The sequence below is a fragment of the Perna viridis genome, chromosome 12, assembly GCF_037379345.1.
Source record: "Perna viridis isolate PV_CMFRI_1.1 ecotype Kerala chromosome 12, ASM3737934v1, whole genome shotgun sequence".
In the NCBI taxonomy this organism is placed as follows: domain Eukaryota; kingdom Metazoa; phylum Mollusca; class Bivalvia; order Mytilida; family Mytilidae; genus Perna; species Perna viridis.
In genome coordinates this window covers 28,958,263-28,973,717 of record NC_142456.1, presented here as the reverse complement: position 1 = coordinate 28,973,717, position 15,455 = coordinate 28,958,263, and the positions used below count along the sequence as shown (strand labels likewise).

Sequence of the window (15,455 nt, the reverse complement as noted above, 5' to 3'; positions counted from 1 at the left end):
CCTTTGATTTTGTCAGTATTCTAGTCTTTGTTGATGTCTTGATAAAGAATTTTTGAGCAGGAAGAAAGCTTCTGACTGTCTGTTAGTTATGTTAAGATCAATGCTCACTGAAATTGTCACTTTTAGATTCTCCATAGACAATCTGTATGAAGAGAAGAAATTTTTAGTCAGTATGAACATGTCAACAAACTTTGAAGCCAACCAAACAACTGTTATTGAGATGGTTATCTTCGACAATTACCTCTTACCAAAACAACCCTGTCAGTGGAAGTCTGATTACTTTATATCAGGTAATAAAATACAAATAATGTACATAATAACAATTGTGATTGCACACACATTGTGAAGACAAAGATGAAATATGCCAGATGGAAAAAGAGATCTTCATGAAAATAGACCTTGAAAACCTGTGATATAGGTCCAGTGAAAAGAAGGTTAACACCTTTGATAATTACTGATATCTGTACTGCTGTGCATCCTTTTGCTGTGATTTCAATTTTCTGATATTTCTTGCAGTGGAATAATTTGATAATTGGTATATATATATTCTTGGTGAGGAATGATTGTACGACAGTGTTTTTTAGAATGATTGGCTGTCTATTTTATGTATAACAAGACTTTATTTGTTAAATATTGTTAATAGTCTGTAACCAACAAAATCAATAATTGATTATTATTATTGGTAAGTAAATGTAATATTGATGTAAAAATTGTGAAAACATGCTGTAAATGATCGACACCTGCAGAGGTCAGTGCTAATGTAATAAAATATAAAATATTATAAAGTTATAACTGATCATGTTACCACTGCAAACACACTTTTCCATTTGACCTCCTAAATTCTTAGATGGATTTTGATTAAAATTTTATTCAGCTAGGACACCATGTGTAGATTCATGAAATAACATAATTTTTTCAAAATGCTGACAAATGGTGATGATTCAACTAAAGGAACTATCATAGTTTTTTTTATATTAAAATATTGCAAACACTTTTAACATGTCCTAAACATAGTAATTTTGATATTTTCCTTTTGCCAGGCTTTTCACTATACAGTTGGTTGTCCAAGCGACATTACAGTAAGACAGATGTCCTTCCACAGTACCTGTTATACCAGTTAAATGAAGAAACCAACCTGGCACCATATTTTCTAGACAACAAATGTGACACAAATGTTTCTCCTTATCAGAATGGATGGTCACAAGGTGAAGTAGTTAAAAACTAATGTTAATTTAGCTCCATAGGAGCTGCTACCCATACCTTTGAGAAGTCTGTTCTAATAGACATTATTATTTTGTTTTGTACTTAAAGCAACTGTCCATTCCTTCTTTTCATTGGCATGACTACAATAATTTCCTATAGAAAAAGAAAGACTTTAAATGTTAGGTTTTACAAGTTTTTCACAAAAAAAAAAAAGAACAATATGAAACGAATTTAAACAGGGATGAGATTTTTCCATAGCTTTCCATGACTATTTTTCATTTTACTGTCATTCATTTCTGATTTTGCCAATTATTGTGTCTCATGTTCCTCATTTCTCATCTCTGTTTAATTCTGAACAATTTAATGACTGCAATATCAAGGATGTGCAACCATTGTTATATTACGATCAGCTGTAACATTTAGGTCAGTAACTCATTAAAAAGTGAGAAAACAAAAATGAAGTGCCACTTAATATCTCTTTGTGTAAGGTCTTATATTAGGTAAGGTATAAAGATACAATTTTTTTTCTGACTTAATAGTGCTTTATTAGAGAATAATTAAATCATATCTGATGTTGCTTGAGATTTTTCTATCACATAAAGCTATGAACATCACATTTTCTTTACAGATTGTGCCATGAACATGTCATTATCAACATTGTCACCTGAAGTATCCTGCTTCATAGCAGACACCTGCTCAGGGTTATCTTGCTGTGTCAATAATCACTTTCTACAACGGACATTTGAGGTCACATTTAGACTTGATCCATGTGAAAATAGACTCAGTATTGGCATAGAGAATACAATGTACAACAGAACACTGACTGATTTTAATTGGGGTAGGGAGAATCTTCTTATTCTTTGTGGTGATCATGTTCTGGTTATTTGGACTAAAATAACTAGTATTTCTAATCTTTATTCCATGTTCAGTTTTGTTGTTTTAATTTCTAAAAGAAACAGAAACAAACTATTATGTTATACACTTTGTATTAGTATCACCATGAAATTTGGTACATATTTATGATAATGTATGTCAAATAACTAGACAGAATATGGTGAATATGGTCTGCAAAGAGACGAGAACCCCACCAGGATAAACAATTTCAGCTCAAGACCACCCATAGGTCTTCAGTGAATGATAAGAAAACCCTCACACCACAGCACAGGCTGCAGCTGGCCCCAAAACAACATTATACACATGTACAGCAAAATAGTCGGCCCTATATAAACATAAAAGTAAATTGATGGTGAAAAGGAGACAATGCATACAGAGGCAAGAAGTTCCTGACAGGTGCAAAAATGTGGCTAGGTTAAAATACATGGCAGTGATCACAACCCTTCCCCTTTTAAATCTGATCACTATGGAACAAAATTTTCACAATTAAACACACTTGAAGTTCAGTTCAAAAAGGTCTGAGTCCCTTGTTAAATAGAGTAAAGAAACTGATTATAGGTTACACAAATGCACAAACTAAGGACTATAAGCAGTTAACTGACATACTAGCTCCAGTCCAGTTTAAACCTAAATATAATTATGTTATCCCTCACGTACTGTATGTAATATCAATCCCAATTCTTCCAATGCAGGATTGAGAACCATTGTATCTCATACAATAAGGACACAACCCATTTATGCCCAAAAAATGCTTATTTGCTTTTATTGTCAGGTTGTTCTTTAAATCCTATAATTACAAGCAAGACATTGTTATCTTGTGTAATTGACCTGCTATGAATAATGTCGTAGAAAATACACCTGTGACTTTAATTTTAGGTGAAGAGCAGTATTTTAGTTTGCAAGGAATAGCAAGAATTCTGTAAGTAGTATTTATTGTATTGTTCAAGATTATTATACTGTAAACTGGAAAATTTTTGCATGTTTTTTTTTTTTTTTTTTTTTGCGGTATCTGCTATAAATCTGTTTTTGCACAGTTTTAAAATAGCAATCGTTTATCACAGTGTACTGTAATGTTCTTCAAAGGAAATATTTCACATCTTGGAGTATTTTTATTATGTAGATATAAGATTGATGACTTGCACACAGAGAGAATGTATTTAGTTAATCTAGAAGTTATGTTTTGTTACGAGACAAACATCCCACAGTGTGACCATACAGACAAGTTTCCAATACTGAAGAATATCAGACTACCAAAGCAGCATTGTGATTGGTCCAGTCATTTCCAGTCCACAGGTTTAAAACATGTTTCCATCGATTTATGTAAAATTTGATCTGATTGAATATAATTCATAAATCCTATGTGAAGGAGAAAGATGCTTCACATGAAATAAATTCCATGAATAAGTCTCTAAATAAAATATCTGATTCAAATAGAAAATTTGCAGAAAAATGCAAACGTAGCTATAAAAATGTTCCAAAACAAGTTTTACAACGTGTTTAAGGATCTATTATAGTTGACATTTTAATTCAATCTTTCTGAGGCTTACCAGTAAACTATATCCACTGAAAATAAGCTTTCAGTTTTATATACAATGAATCACTTATTTTTCCTGTGTAATTAATTTCAATATTTCACTTTAAAAAACCAAACCTCTTTATTCTTCTTAAATTTGTCTTTTTAGTGTTGAAGATGCTGTATTTTTCAGGTTTCTCATTGTCTAACTGGTACAATAAACATGGACTAGCTACTGGAGACAAGTTAACAGACTGGATGATATCTTATCTACTGAATCATCTAAGTATCTCACAATACTTAGATTCTAAACAATGTAGGAGGTCAGATACCATATATTCTCCTAGTACTGATGGCTGGAATAAAGGTTGGTTCTGTGTCTACAGGTTGTATTACTGCCAGTAATAAAGTTAATTTCAGGGATGAAGTTGATCTTTGTTTGTTACATTGACCATTACAAGATGAACATTTGGACATTTTGAAAAGAGGTTTTTTTCCCCATTCCGTATGTATTTGAATATATGTCTGATAGAAGTCTTTTTTGGAAATCTGCAGTTAGATACCTAAGAAAATTCATCAGGTAATTGTCATTCAATCTAGAGACGCCCAGCTCTATAAGACTGGGATATAAATCTTTTTGTCCTATACTTCAACTCGGAAGGGGATATAGAAATACTGGTGTCTGTCCATCCATCTCACTTTGTGGATGCAACTCCTTGGAAACGGATTTTGTTCAAACTTTATGGGATTATTATATACTATTTGTAGTTGATCGTGATGCGATTTTGATTTGACAAATTTAATTGGAGTTACTGGGCTTAATTGCAGTTCAATATTTTTTGCAGCAGATGGGGACATATGGCTACACATAGCAATCTTATTGTTTTAACTTTGCATGTTGGACAATTTATTCCCCTGTTGGCTATAGTATGAGTAAAGCACCACTTTAAATGTCTTGCACTGTCTCATAACATTTCAGACCAAGTTTTCTTTAAATTAAATATGACAACTCGAACACATCTTTGCTGGCATATTGACAGATATTTGACAGTCACTTGCAAGTACTTATTACATCAGCTGTTGTCATATTGTTGACATACAGGAGAAAGCAATTCATTTTGGTTTGGTTTATAATATGAAAGGTAAAAGATTTGCATAGCCTAAAATCATATAAATGATATGCTCTTGACAAGAGTGTTAATGGTTGTATTATCAACTGGGTTCAGTATACTTAAGGCCAGAAAAACCATCAATATGATTTGTGCATGTAAAATCAGGAGCTTAAAAATAGCATCATTGCAGCATCATTCTTGTATTCTTTGAAAATGCAATTGAGATCCACATAGGTCTCAGAAAACATTCTCTAGCTTTGGTGATGTATTACAAATTGAATATTATATTTCCATGATTGGGATTGTCAAAACACCAAGGTGTAGGTTACAGACCACCAATTCAACCAATGAGCATTTCGAACGTACGCAAAAATAGTCCTACACAGAAATTACCCCTGTTCCTCATAGTGCTGTGAAAAAAGTTCTCATCTTATTTAAAAAATTTAAACAGTTTCTGAAAGGAAAAACATTTCTGTACATTTTATAGGTGCATTTTGCTTCTGGTGATGTGAAGCCTAATCTCCATAATGATTTTTAAATATACCCCTATCTTGTGAAAACACTGGGATTTCCCATGCTATTTATAGACCCTTCACTTCCGGTGACCAGTACTGCACTGCAAGTCTGCTAACCCCACATGCCATTCTGAGGATTGTGAGCTGACATATGTAGAATCATGCTGATATATAGTCCTCTGCAGGTTAAAGTTAAGGTAAAGTCCAGAGAAACCATTGAATATTGTGAAATTAGCATAGAAGCCTACGGGAAGTGGAATTAGTGGTTTTTAGCCTGTATGAAAATGACATAATCAGCTTATCAGTAGTGGACAATTCTACCCTTAGATATTTCAGACCTTGGCAACCCATAATTCCATAGGAATACCAGACATTTTGGCCCATACATTTTTCAGATCATTACAATTAGGAGAATGCATTAGGGCAAAAAAGAAAATAAATAAACGTATATTATAACAAATTTTACCATTTGGAAGTTAAAAATAACAGGGCTGACAAACATTCTTATAGTTGTTTGAATTTATGTTTCTTCGGGAGTGTTTAAGGCTTCATCTCCTTCATATTTAAAAGAAAGTAAAAAGCTATAATAATCAATAGATGCTGTGTTTATAAGGAATAACATAGGGGTTACACATATCATACTAATATATGTTTTAGGCTGGACTTAAATCACATACTTCACAATCAGTATTGTTTTTTTCAGCTTGCATCAAGTCTGTGACATTACCCATAATTCCAAATCCTACATCCTGTCACTTGACACCTGGCTGTACTGCTGTTGACTGCTGTGTTGATGTTGATTTCATTCCCAGATCATTTGGATTTTACCTGCACATCAACCCATGCTCCTATGTCCTGACAGTAGGCATAGAGAAATTCCAAAGGAATATTTCCCTGACTAATTACAACTGGGGTGAGCAAGTGTGATTATAGTATGTCAAAAAAGGAAATATTGTAAAAACACATTTTTACAAAAGTCGTCTCAATAATTCACTTTTTTTAAGTAAGAAGTATGTGTGATAAAAAAGAAAGGAAACCATTCGTCAAGCTCTGAATTCATTTGATTGGTTAATCTATAATTGTTGTAATACTACTAGTAACTATTAGTTTTCAAGATATTACATATTTCAGGAGAGATTGAAGACCTATGGTTGGTTGGTATTTTCCATTTATCCTTCAACATAAAAGATCTACCAGGAGAGAGAATATTTATTGTTAGCTTCAATATGAGTATTTGTTTTGAGGATGGACAGTCTTGTAACACAACAATTGTTCTTGATAACACAAGACTACCCAAAGATCTGTGTGTGTGGGACAATACCTACTACATTGCAAGTTAGTACTACATGTAGTTCTTGATATGGCTGATTTCCTTTTTATTTCTGCATGGAACTCCAAAAAAATATGGTTTTATTTTTTGTTTGCTTTCCAATATATTTCATTCAGTATTAGACCATAAATTTCTGACTTTTATTTTTTGAAGCTAAATGTACCATAAAAAACACTATAGAAGTAAGTTTACAAGGCTGGTTTTTTTCTCATTTTTAATGGATTTCTGTTAATTCAAATCCAGATTTTATCGTTATGATTCTCTTTTTCTTACTGTATATTTACTTCAAATTTTGCCAATTTCCACTTTGTTTGATGATCTCATAAACTATCCTGAGTTAATATCTATACAATTTTCTTCAGATTTTTCACTGAATGACTTCAAGACATCACTTGGTTTGAGTCCATATAAGCCACTTCCTGATTTTGGGAAGTCATTGCTGTTTGAAAAATTAGGCATGTCCCCATATCTACCGAAAGAACAATGTGGACTTAACACAGCTAAGTTCAACCAAACTATATGGACTGATGGTGAGACTTTAATTCTTATTTATAAAGCTAATATACAGTATTTCACTAATTCTCACAGTGTTTTAACAAATTCAAAAAGAAATTTTCTTCTATCAACTAGTATTTTCAAACAATCAGAAATGTGTAAACGTATGGCGAGTTATTTTGGTTGGTGTATAATTAGACGATTTTGAGCCAAAAAGGTTTATGAAAAATTTTTGTGTTTCTAATTTTGGTTAAAGCTAAGTGGAATACAAGAACTTACAAATTATTAAGTGGAATTTATTTTTGCTATTGTAGACAGACGGCTAAAATATGCGAAAATTAGCCACTGCATTAATTACCTGTTGTACGGTACCTTGATAAAAAGGTGTTTATATATAAACTTAATTTGTGATCAATCTGTCAATATATATATTATAGCTTGCCCACTGAACACAACTTTATCTTCGATATCAACACAAGATATTGGTATCCCATGCCACTTGACTTCACTGTGTACAGGACTAGAATGTTGTCTCCATGCTGAGAAGTTAGACAGAGATTTCCACATCCAAGTTATTGTTGACCCTTGCTTGTTTGTCGTCAGCATTGGAATAGACAACTATGTACACAACCAGTCTTTATCCAAGTATTCATTGGGTAGGTATTATCAACCTAATATTTCATCGCAACTGCAGTCACATTAAGCCATGAGTATTTTTTTCCACGCTTTTAAGCGGATTTTTTCAAATCTGGATTTTACCATTACAATTTTTTTTACTGTATATTTACTTCAGATTTTGCAAATTTCCGCTTTGTTTGTTGACCTCGTAAAATGATAGCTTTTAACCATTACATTTGAAGCATTTCTTTTGGTACCAGACTGTAATTTTGTGGAAATTAGTTCAGATAGCATTTTTTAAAATAATCTATGTTAATAAAGTTGAACAATTAGAAGAGAAGTTCAAGATAATAATCAAAGTAACCATAATTATGTACCTATTATTATTATTATTTTTTTTTTTTGAATAGTAATATGATATTTTTCCTGTGAAAGTTTTTTTTTGGATATTATTTTTCTCCCAAAGGAATGGCCTAGAATAGTAATGTTAATATAAATTGTTCATTCTGTATATTATAACAGCTGTTGTTTTTTCCCAGGTAAATTGCACCAATTCTCTATGGCAGGAGTGATTACTGTGTCGTAAGTTTACAAACCAATTATCAGCTGTCTGTATTACAGTAATTACTGTGTGAAAGTACTTTAGTTTTTGGATACCAATTTTTGCATGATTTAGGGGAAATTTACCAATTTGTTGATTATTGATTTTGTGGATTTTAGAACTGTATCATACAAGCGACAGGAAATTTTTATTTCATCGGTAATCAAATTTCATGGTTTACCAAACCCACCAAAACTACGAAAATTGGTACCCCACGAACAATTATACTTCCACAGTACCTATTATTTAACATTACAGTTGGTTTAAATTTAAAGGAACTTAATGCAGAAATGTGAGTGTGTTAAACCAAAGAACCATTTAATGGTACTTCTTGAATTGCTCAGGGTACCACTAAACATGAAAAATACTAAGGTATGAGAACATTTCTGACTGTTACTCCTATCAATTTTTAAGATTTCCCATCAAAAGGTCTGAGGAACAGATTTTGACCAAGTTGTCAAAAGCCATATTTTTAGGTAAAAATGAATTAAATACAAGTAACTACAAAGAAAATGTAACAAAGCACAAAAAGTGAGGCTAAAATTCTGGCTTTCAGCCATTGTCTGTGGCAAAAAGTATGAGATGTGAAGAGACCAATATAGACCACAAAAAGACAAGCACATAAAATTATGTTGGTTTGAATGTGTATAATATAATTTTAAAATAGTAATTTATTATTAATAAAAGTATGTACATGGTGACTTTTACAGATACACAATTGACAAGATAACAGATCAACACTCTTACTTGATGTCAGTAAACATCTCTGTTTGTACTGAGAGTCAACAGTCATGTGACCAGCATCACACTGTATTACAGAATGTCTTACTTCCAATAGTTCACTGCCACAGTGGATTTGCTGTAGAAAGTAAGTCGAATATCTATCTTTACTGCCATAGTGCATTACTTTTGATAACATGTTCTATGCCTCTCACTCCCACCTTCACTGCCATGATGGATTTGCTCTAGAGTTCTTTGTTTGTCTTTTCCTACTTCAGTGCCAAAATGGATTTGCTCTAGAGAATAAGTGTCATTCAATATATCTACCAAATGTTGTTTGGAAGGATCATTAATTATTCTAGCCATAAGTTGCGATTCGTAACAATACAGAAAGAAGTATGCAATAAGTGGGGCAAAATTGGTTCCTATGGGAATTCCAATAACTTGAATATCAATGGTATCGCCAAAGCAAACGAAAATGTTGTCCAACAGGAATTTGAGTGCTGTAAGCATATCAAAAGAAGTACAATTAACATAGTTTTTATGTGAAAGTGTAGTATTAAGGGTAGAAAAATGAAAACTTTAAACAGATTTGAAAGATCCAACATGGACATGTAATTTATCAGCATTTCAATTGAGTTTTTAGCTCTCCAAAAATAGTTAATTCCATTATTTTCATAAGCTTTGTTACAAAAATTTGTATTAATTAGATTTCTTTATTAATTGGGGTGCACTAGTTAGTAAAAAAGAAAGTGTTTGTTGAGCAATGACTTGAAATGGAAATTATTCTGTATTTATAAGGTGATTTTTGAAGTTTGGGAAGCCAGTACATAATAGGAACTTTCATGCTACTACGCGCAGCTTGTAAAGAGCATTAAGAGGTTGGCGAAGAATTTGTGTTTGTTCACAATTTCACTTTCTGAAAATTTAGTCAGTTGTGATGTTGGTGACTGTAATTTCTTTTTGTAGAATTTCAATATATAATTTATGTCATGATGGCTTAAACCTTATGTCTGCATGTTTACATGGTTCAATCATTATTGTTTATTTTCAGAAATGCTACATTTTTAAGGATTTATATTTAAGCACATTTAAGGAATTGTTTGACACAATTTTCAGATTTCTCACTCTCTGACTGGATGGCCGACCACTACATACCACCAGGACACCAGCTGACTGAAAACATGGCTTCCAAACTGTTACAGCACTTAGGGTTGTCATACTACCTTAAATCACCATCATGTGACAGATCCAATCACCCATTCTCACCTGCCAGTAATGGATGGAATCAATGTTAGTATATTTTGTAAAGCTGGTAAATTAGTATGTTTAAAGATAATGCTATAGTATATTGAGGGCTGGTAACTTAAAAATTGTTACAAAAATTTCATTTCTTATCCTGGATTTTAATAGAGTAATCTAGGCAATCAACATGGTAGCAGAAATCAGAAGAACACAATCCAGGGACACAAATCTGATGTGGAAAACAAAAACACACAACAAAGAGCATAAAATAACCAAAATAATACATACAATGCAACCAAAGTAAATGAGCAACTTAGACTCAACTGAAAACCTGGAGCATGGATCACAGGTGCACCAGTAGGGTAAGCGACCTCTGCTTTTTTAGAGACACCTGCCGAGTTGCTCATAAAATGTCAAGTTCAGGGTAAATGAAAGAGGAAAGGAAAACTATGACATGTTGAACAAATCAGATCTCATGGTGCAGATGGATACACTGTAATGTCATAATCCATGACTGATGATGACGAAAGAATAAAAATACATTTGCTTTATAGTTAACGTTTTGCTTGTAAAAGAGTCCCAAATTGTATATATTAATCTTACATTTCAAACTTTGATAGGACACTTAGCCATAACCAGATAAAATATCATTTTCATTCTCCAAGAAATAAAACTTAAACATGTATGAAGATGAATAACTTACAGTTAGCATGAAGATTAATTGATAGTAATTGTGGAAGAGAAATGAAAGAAAAAATGGCAAAATTAAAACTTTCTGCATGAATTATATAACTTTTATATAACTGATTTGATGTTGTTTTATATACAGTATGTGCCAATAACATAACACTGGGACACCTGTCAGGACCAGTGAGCTGTTCTCTAGATTATACATGTTCAACTGTTGACTGTTGTGTTGATATCAACACCATAGGGAGATCTATGATGACATCTCTATCAATCAACAACTGCAACGAGATGGTCACAATTCAGCTAGAGAGACTCTCCAGGAATGTATCATTGGTCAACTATACCTGGGGTATGTCAATTACTTGATGTCATGAATGTGATGACCAAACAATGTTTTTTTCATAAAATATTGTGGAATTATATAAGTCTTATTTATGCATTGAATATTTGTACAAATATATATTAAAATATATTAAATATATTATGTTAAAACATCTGTCATAGGGCTGAAGTCGAGAATTAGTTTGTTTGTCATAGCCCAACCAACCAATTAAAACTCACAACTTAAAGGATTTTATTGGTGAAATGTTGTCAGTTTTTATTCTAATTTTCAGTTTTGTTTATTAGTATTTTTTCTGACTTGTGAAGAGCCTTTTTTGGTCTTGTTAATAGGTTTAACCACTAAAAAAATTGTGAGTCTAAGCAGTAGTGTTGTTTTACTCCTTTATGATAAAAAATAAGGCCTGGAAAGATCAAGGGAAAAAACAATTATATCCCAACCTACCAACCCAATCTCTTTTTAGCACTTGGGCTATGACAAACAGATATAATTTTAAGTCTGGCTTAAGTTTGTGTAGTTTTCTCCATGATGTCAAGATATCATAACATGTACATTAAGCTACTGTGAATTTTTATGAATTTGTGACAAATACCTCAGTGTGACTTTTTAAATCTTTCAGTCTAATGTATTGTTGTCGAAGATGATTTTCGTCCATTATTTAGCGGAATTCCACCTTTTTAAAAACCAGATTTTACCATTACAATTCTATTTTTAACAATGGTTATTTACTTAGGCTTTTGCCGATTTCTGTTTTTTGCAGGCTTCGTAAAATCATCCCTGTATTTTTTATAGGTATTCAAGAGTCACTCAGCCTTTTAGGAGTGTTAAAAGCAAAGTGAGTATTATTCAGTATGTCAGAAGTACAGTATTATTCAGTATGTCAGAAGTACAGTATTATTCAGCATGTCAGAAGTACAGTATAAAAGTCCTTTAGTTTTACTAATATTATTAACTAGAAAATATTAATGTTTTCACTTCAGCAATGTTATAAACCAGTATAAATACATTAGTGAGGTTGTATGATTATTTGATTAGATGTTACTGAATAGTCATTGATAGAGAAAAAAAATGTTGTTTTGTGTGCAATTTCTAAAAAAAAAAGAGCAATGAAAATTTTAGTGCTACAGATTTTAGGAAATGCCCGTGGAACTACTACCCAACAAGTCACACTCATGTATGAAATTATAAAAAAAGAGGGCACAATCTAGCTTCAACACACAGTACAACTAATACTTATTTTTTTAGAACTCAGACTAGTTGCCAGAAATTTTTAAGAGGTTTGGAGGGTCTTATTTGTACATATGCAATTGTAAGATATATTTTTTTAAAATTTTAAAGCTGTTTTGCTTTCATGGGAATGTTCATCTCGATTCCCTGAACCCTTCTTGCTGCTAACCTGCCATTTGTTTGCCTTAAATGAAAAAAAATTACTGTTTTACATAACAAGTAGACAGATAGGAACTTTCTAAAATAATAAAAAGTGGAGATATTAACAAAACCTATCAGTGACTTCCTAACATCAGATATAAAATCACAGTCTTTCATCAAACTTCCAGTGGTTTAACATTCAGAACTATAATTTAAAAGAGATGCTTGTATTTAACACATAATGTATTTGTATCTGGCATTGTAGGAAGGAAAAAAAGTGAAATTTAGTGTTTTGAATCTTTTTGTAAAACCTTGTTATTTCAGCTTCACAATCCATGACCTTGCAACAGAGGATATGTTCCTAGTTAGTCTTGATCTTTATGTCTGTTTTGAGGTGTCAAGTCCATGTATGTTCAGTGCCTCTATTTTGAATGATGTAAAACTGCCCAAGACCCAGTGTGATTGGTCGGCTGGTATTGGTAGGTATAGGAATAAAATGTTTATATAAGTCTTCAAGTGGTGGAAATTGAGATGTGATATCTTGAGATTTGTCTGGGATATAATAACATTATTAGCTAGATGTTAGCCTAATTAAGTATTGACCCTTTATCATACTACCATTTTTTTGGAATCCTGTGGCTTTGATTTCAGAGGTATCAATAATAGTAACAAAAGGCTGTAATAGTTCACTGAAAATAAAAAGTCAAATCACAGAAAAAGAATTGTTACTTATAAAAGGAAATGAGCCTAATTTTCATTTAGTTCATGATAGCCATCGATTAATGCTTCTTTGTAATGCAGTGACTGTGACTTTGTAATGACCAGCTGATGAAATGTACAGTTCCTATTGTCTAGCTGTTGACATCTTTTGTTCATATAGGATGGGCACTTTTGTTCATATTGTAATCAGTTGTTCTATAGGATCTGGTTTCTTAAGAAATCTCAAATCCTTCCTCAACTCAAATTTCGACCAATCAGATCTCTTGAAATTGAAGATATGAGGAAAAACACAGGACTTGAAGAAATTCTCAACTTGAGATTTTTTTTTTATGAAACCAAGGTCTAATATTTTATTTATTGTATTAAACATAATTATAGATTTTTCACTGGGTCAGTGGTTGTCTGAGAGGAACCTGATAGAACCTGTGGGAGGTAGTGGACTACCTGAATGGGCCAGATATCAACTGAGAGAGGACTTGGGCATTTCACGATTTCTGTCTAGCAAACAATGTTATAACACTACCAGTCTGTTCATGACTAATGTCAATAACTGGAATTCAGGTTAGAATAAAGATAGCAAATACAATAAGGAAGTGCAAACTGATAATATATTGACTGCCTAACATATTAATGTCAATGTCCTGCAAGTATTTAAGAAAATTCCCGAAATTGTCACTGATTGTCTGACATAGCTAATGTCCTTAAAAGACGAATTAACAAAGGGAGCACAGATCCCCTCAAGCTGCAGAACTATTTGCCATGCACCATATACAGTCAAACCTGTCTTATGTGACCCTTCAAGGGAGTAGGTAAAAAAAGTCACATAAGACAGGTGGTCACTTAATACAGGTTTGACATCTAGGATTTTTTAAAAACACTTTAAAGACAAACGTTTTCATGATAACTTTAATATATACATGTACATGTATTGCACCTGTAAAATAAAACACAGAATGATACATTAATAAAAATTCAACATGCATTTAACAATATTAAAGAAGTGTTTTAGGTAAAACAAAAATACATCATTTTATCAATTTAAAATTATCTTTTAGTCAAATTGAAATAAAAATAAAAATGTACTGTACATTAAATAAAAATAAATTCTTTATTTTAACGATTATAAGAATCTGTCACTTAAATTAAAAACAAATAAAAACAATCCAATTTTAGTAAGTTCTAAGTAAAAAGTCAATCTAATCTAAAACAATTTTAAAAACTAAAAAAACATTATTAACATGATAAAGTTTTTTTTTAGTTTCTCTCAGCTGCAAAAAAATCTGTTATGTTAGTTTGTTTACATTGATTTGCACAAAGTATATTTAGTTCATCTTCAGCTTTACAGATGCTCTCTAAAAACATTGAAGAGCCTAAGTGTTTTCCAAAGAGCTTAAGCTTGGTTAACAAGTCACTGGCCTCAATTTTAGATATTGGGGCCGCTGCATCACTCGTATTGTCGTCGTTGTCATCACTACCACTGTCGCTGTCCTGTGATTTGAAGTGGTCTAGCAGATCATTTCCTGACATTTCCCAATGTATTTCATTTGTATCACAAGTGCTTACGGTGCTGTCAATACCTAAAAGTTCGTTAAATTCACAACCGAATATCTCACGTGACATCTTTAGTGCTGCTAACGGAATATTATCATCCTGTTCATCATCGTTAAAGCTTTCTTCAGTTTCAGTTTCCGGATATTTTCGTAAATTTGACGGAATTTTTTGTTTTAAAATTACTTTACTTCCGGTTTTCGAACACTTCCGCTAAAATCAAAAGGTCGCGTAAGTCAGGTTTTTTTAACCATTTAGACATGAATAATATGGTCGCTAGTTGCGTTACGCAGGGAGTCGCTTAATACAGTTTAAAATAATAGAAAAATAAATTGGGGGGACCTAAATTAGGTCGCATAAAACAGATGGTCGCTGAATACAGGTGGTCGTTAACACAGGTTTGACTGTATTGGTTTAGCTAGAGAACTGAATCATTCAGCTGATGAACTCACTTCAAAGGCATTTTTTCTGTTTAACTTTGTCTTAAAAAAATTTGACTTCACTAGAAATCACCGATCAGGCTTTGGGTCAAGAATTTTAGAA

At 32.3% G+C, this 15,455-nt stretch overlaps 1 protein-coding gene across 3 annotated transcripts in view; it reads left to right on the top strand.

Moving 5' to 3' along the window:
• LOC148601933 (uncharacterized) overlaps window positions 1-15,455 on the top strand; it is a 229,325-nt gene that overhangs the window by 143,350 nt on the left and 70,520 nt on the right. For all 3 annotated transcript variants that reach the window (XM_088554674.1, XM_088554673.1, XM_088554675.1), the window contains 17 exons: window positions 127-290; window positions 1,041-1,205; window positions 1,832-2,041; window positions 2,974-3,016; window positions 3,218-3,390; window positions 3,804-3,977; window positions 5,941-6,150; window positions 6,369-6,572; window positions 6,930-7,097; window positions 7,500-7,718; window positions 8,220-8,262; window positions 8,992-9,149; window positions 10,121-10,294; window positions 11,076-11,285; window positions 12,069-12,111; window positions 12,969-13,123; window positions 13,743-13,925. In XM_088554674.1, the coding sequence (XP_088410800.1) occupies window positions 127-290; window positions 1,041-1,205; window positions 1,832-2,041; window positions 2,974-3,016; window positions 3,218-3,390; window positions 3,804-3,977; window positions 5,941-6,150; window positions 6,369-6,572; window positions 6,930-7,097; window positions 7,500-7,718; window positions 8,220-8,262; window positions 8,992-9,149; window positions 10,121-10,294; window positions 11,076-11,285; window positions 12,069-12,111; window positions 12,969-13,123; window positions 13,743-13,925 (2,696 nt within the window). The remainder of the gene's footprint in view (window positions 1-126; window positions 291-1,040; window positions 1,206-1,831; window positions 2,042-2,973; window positions 3,017-3,217; window positions 3,391-3,803; window positions 3,978-5,940; window positions 6,151-6,368; window positions 6,573-6,929; window positions 7,098-7,499; window positions 7,719-8,219; window positions 8,263-8,991; window positions 9,150-10,120; window positions 10,295-11,075; window positions 11,286-12,068; window positions 12,112-12,968; window positions 13,124-13,742; window positions 13,926-15,455) is intronic.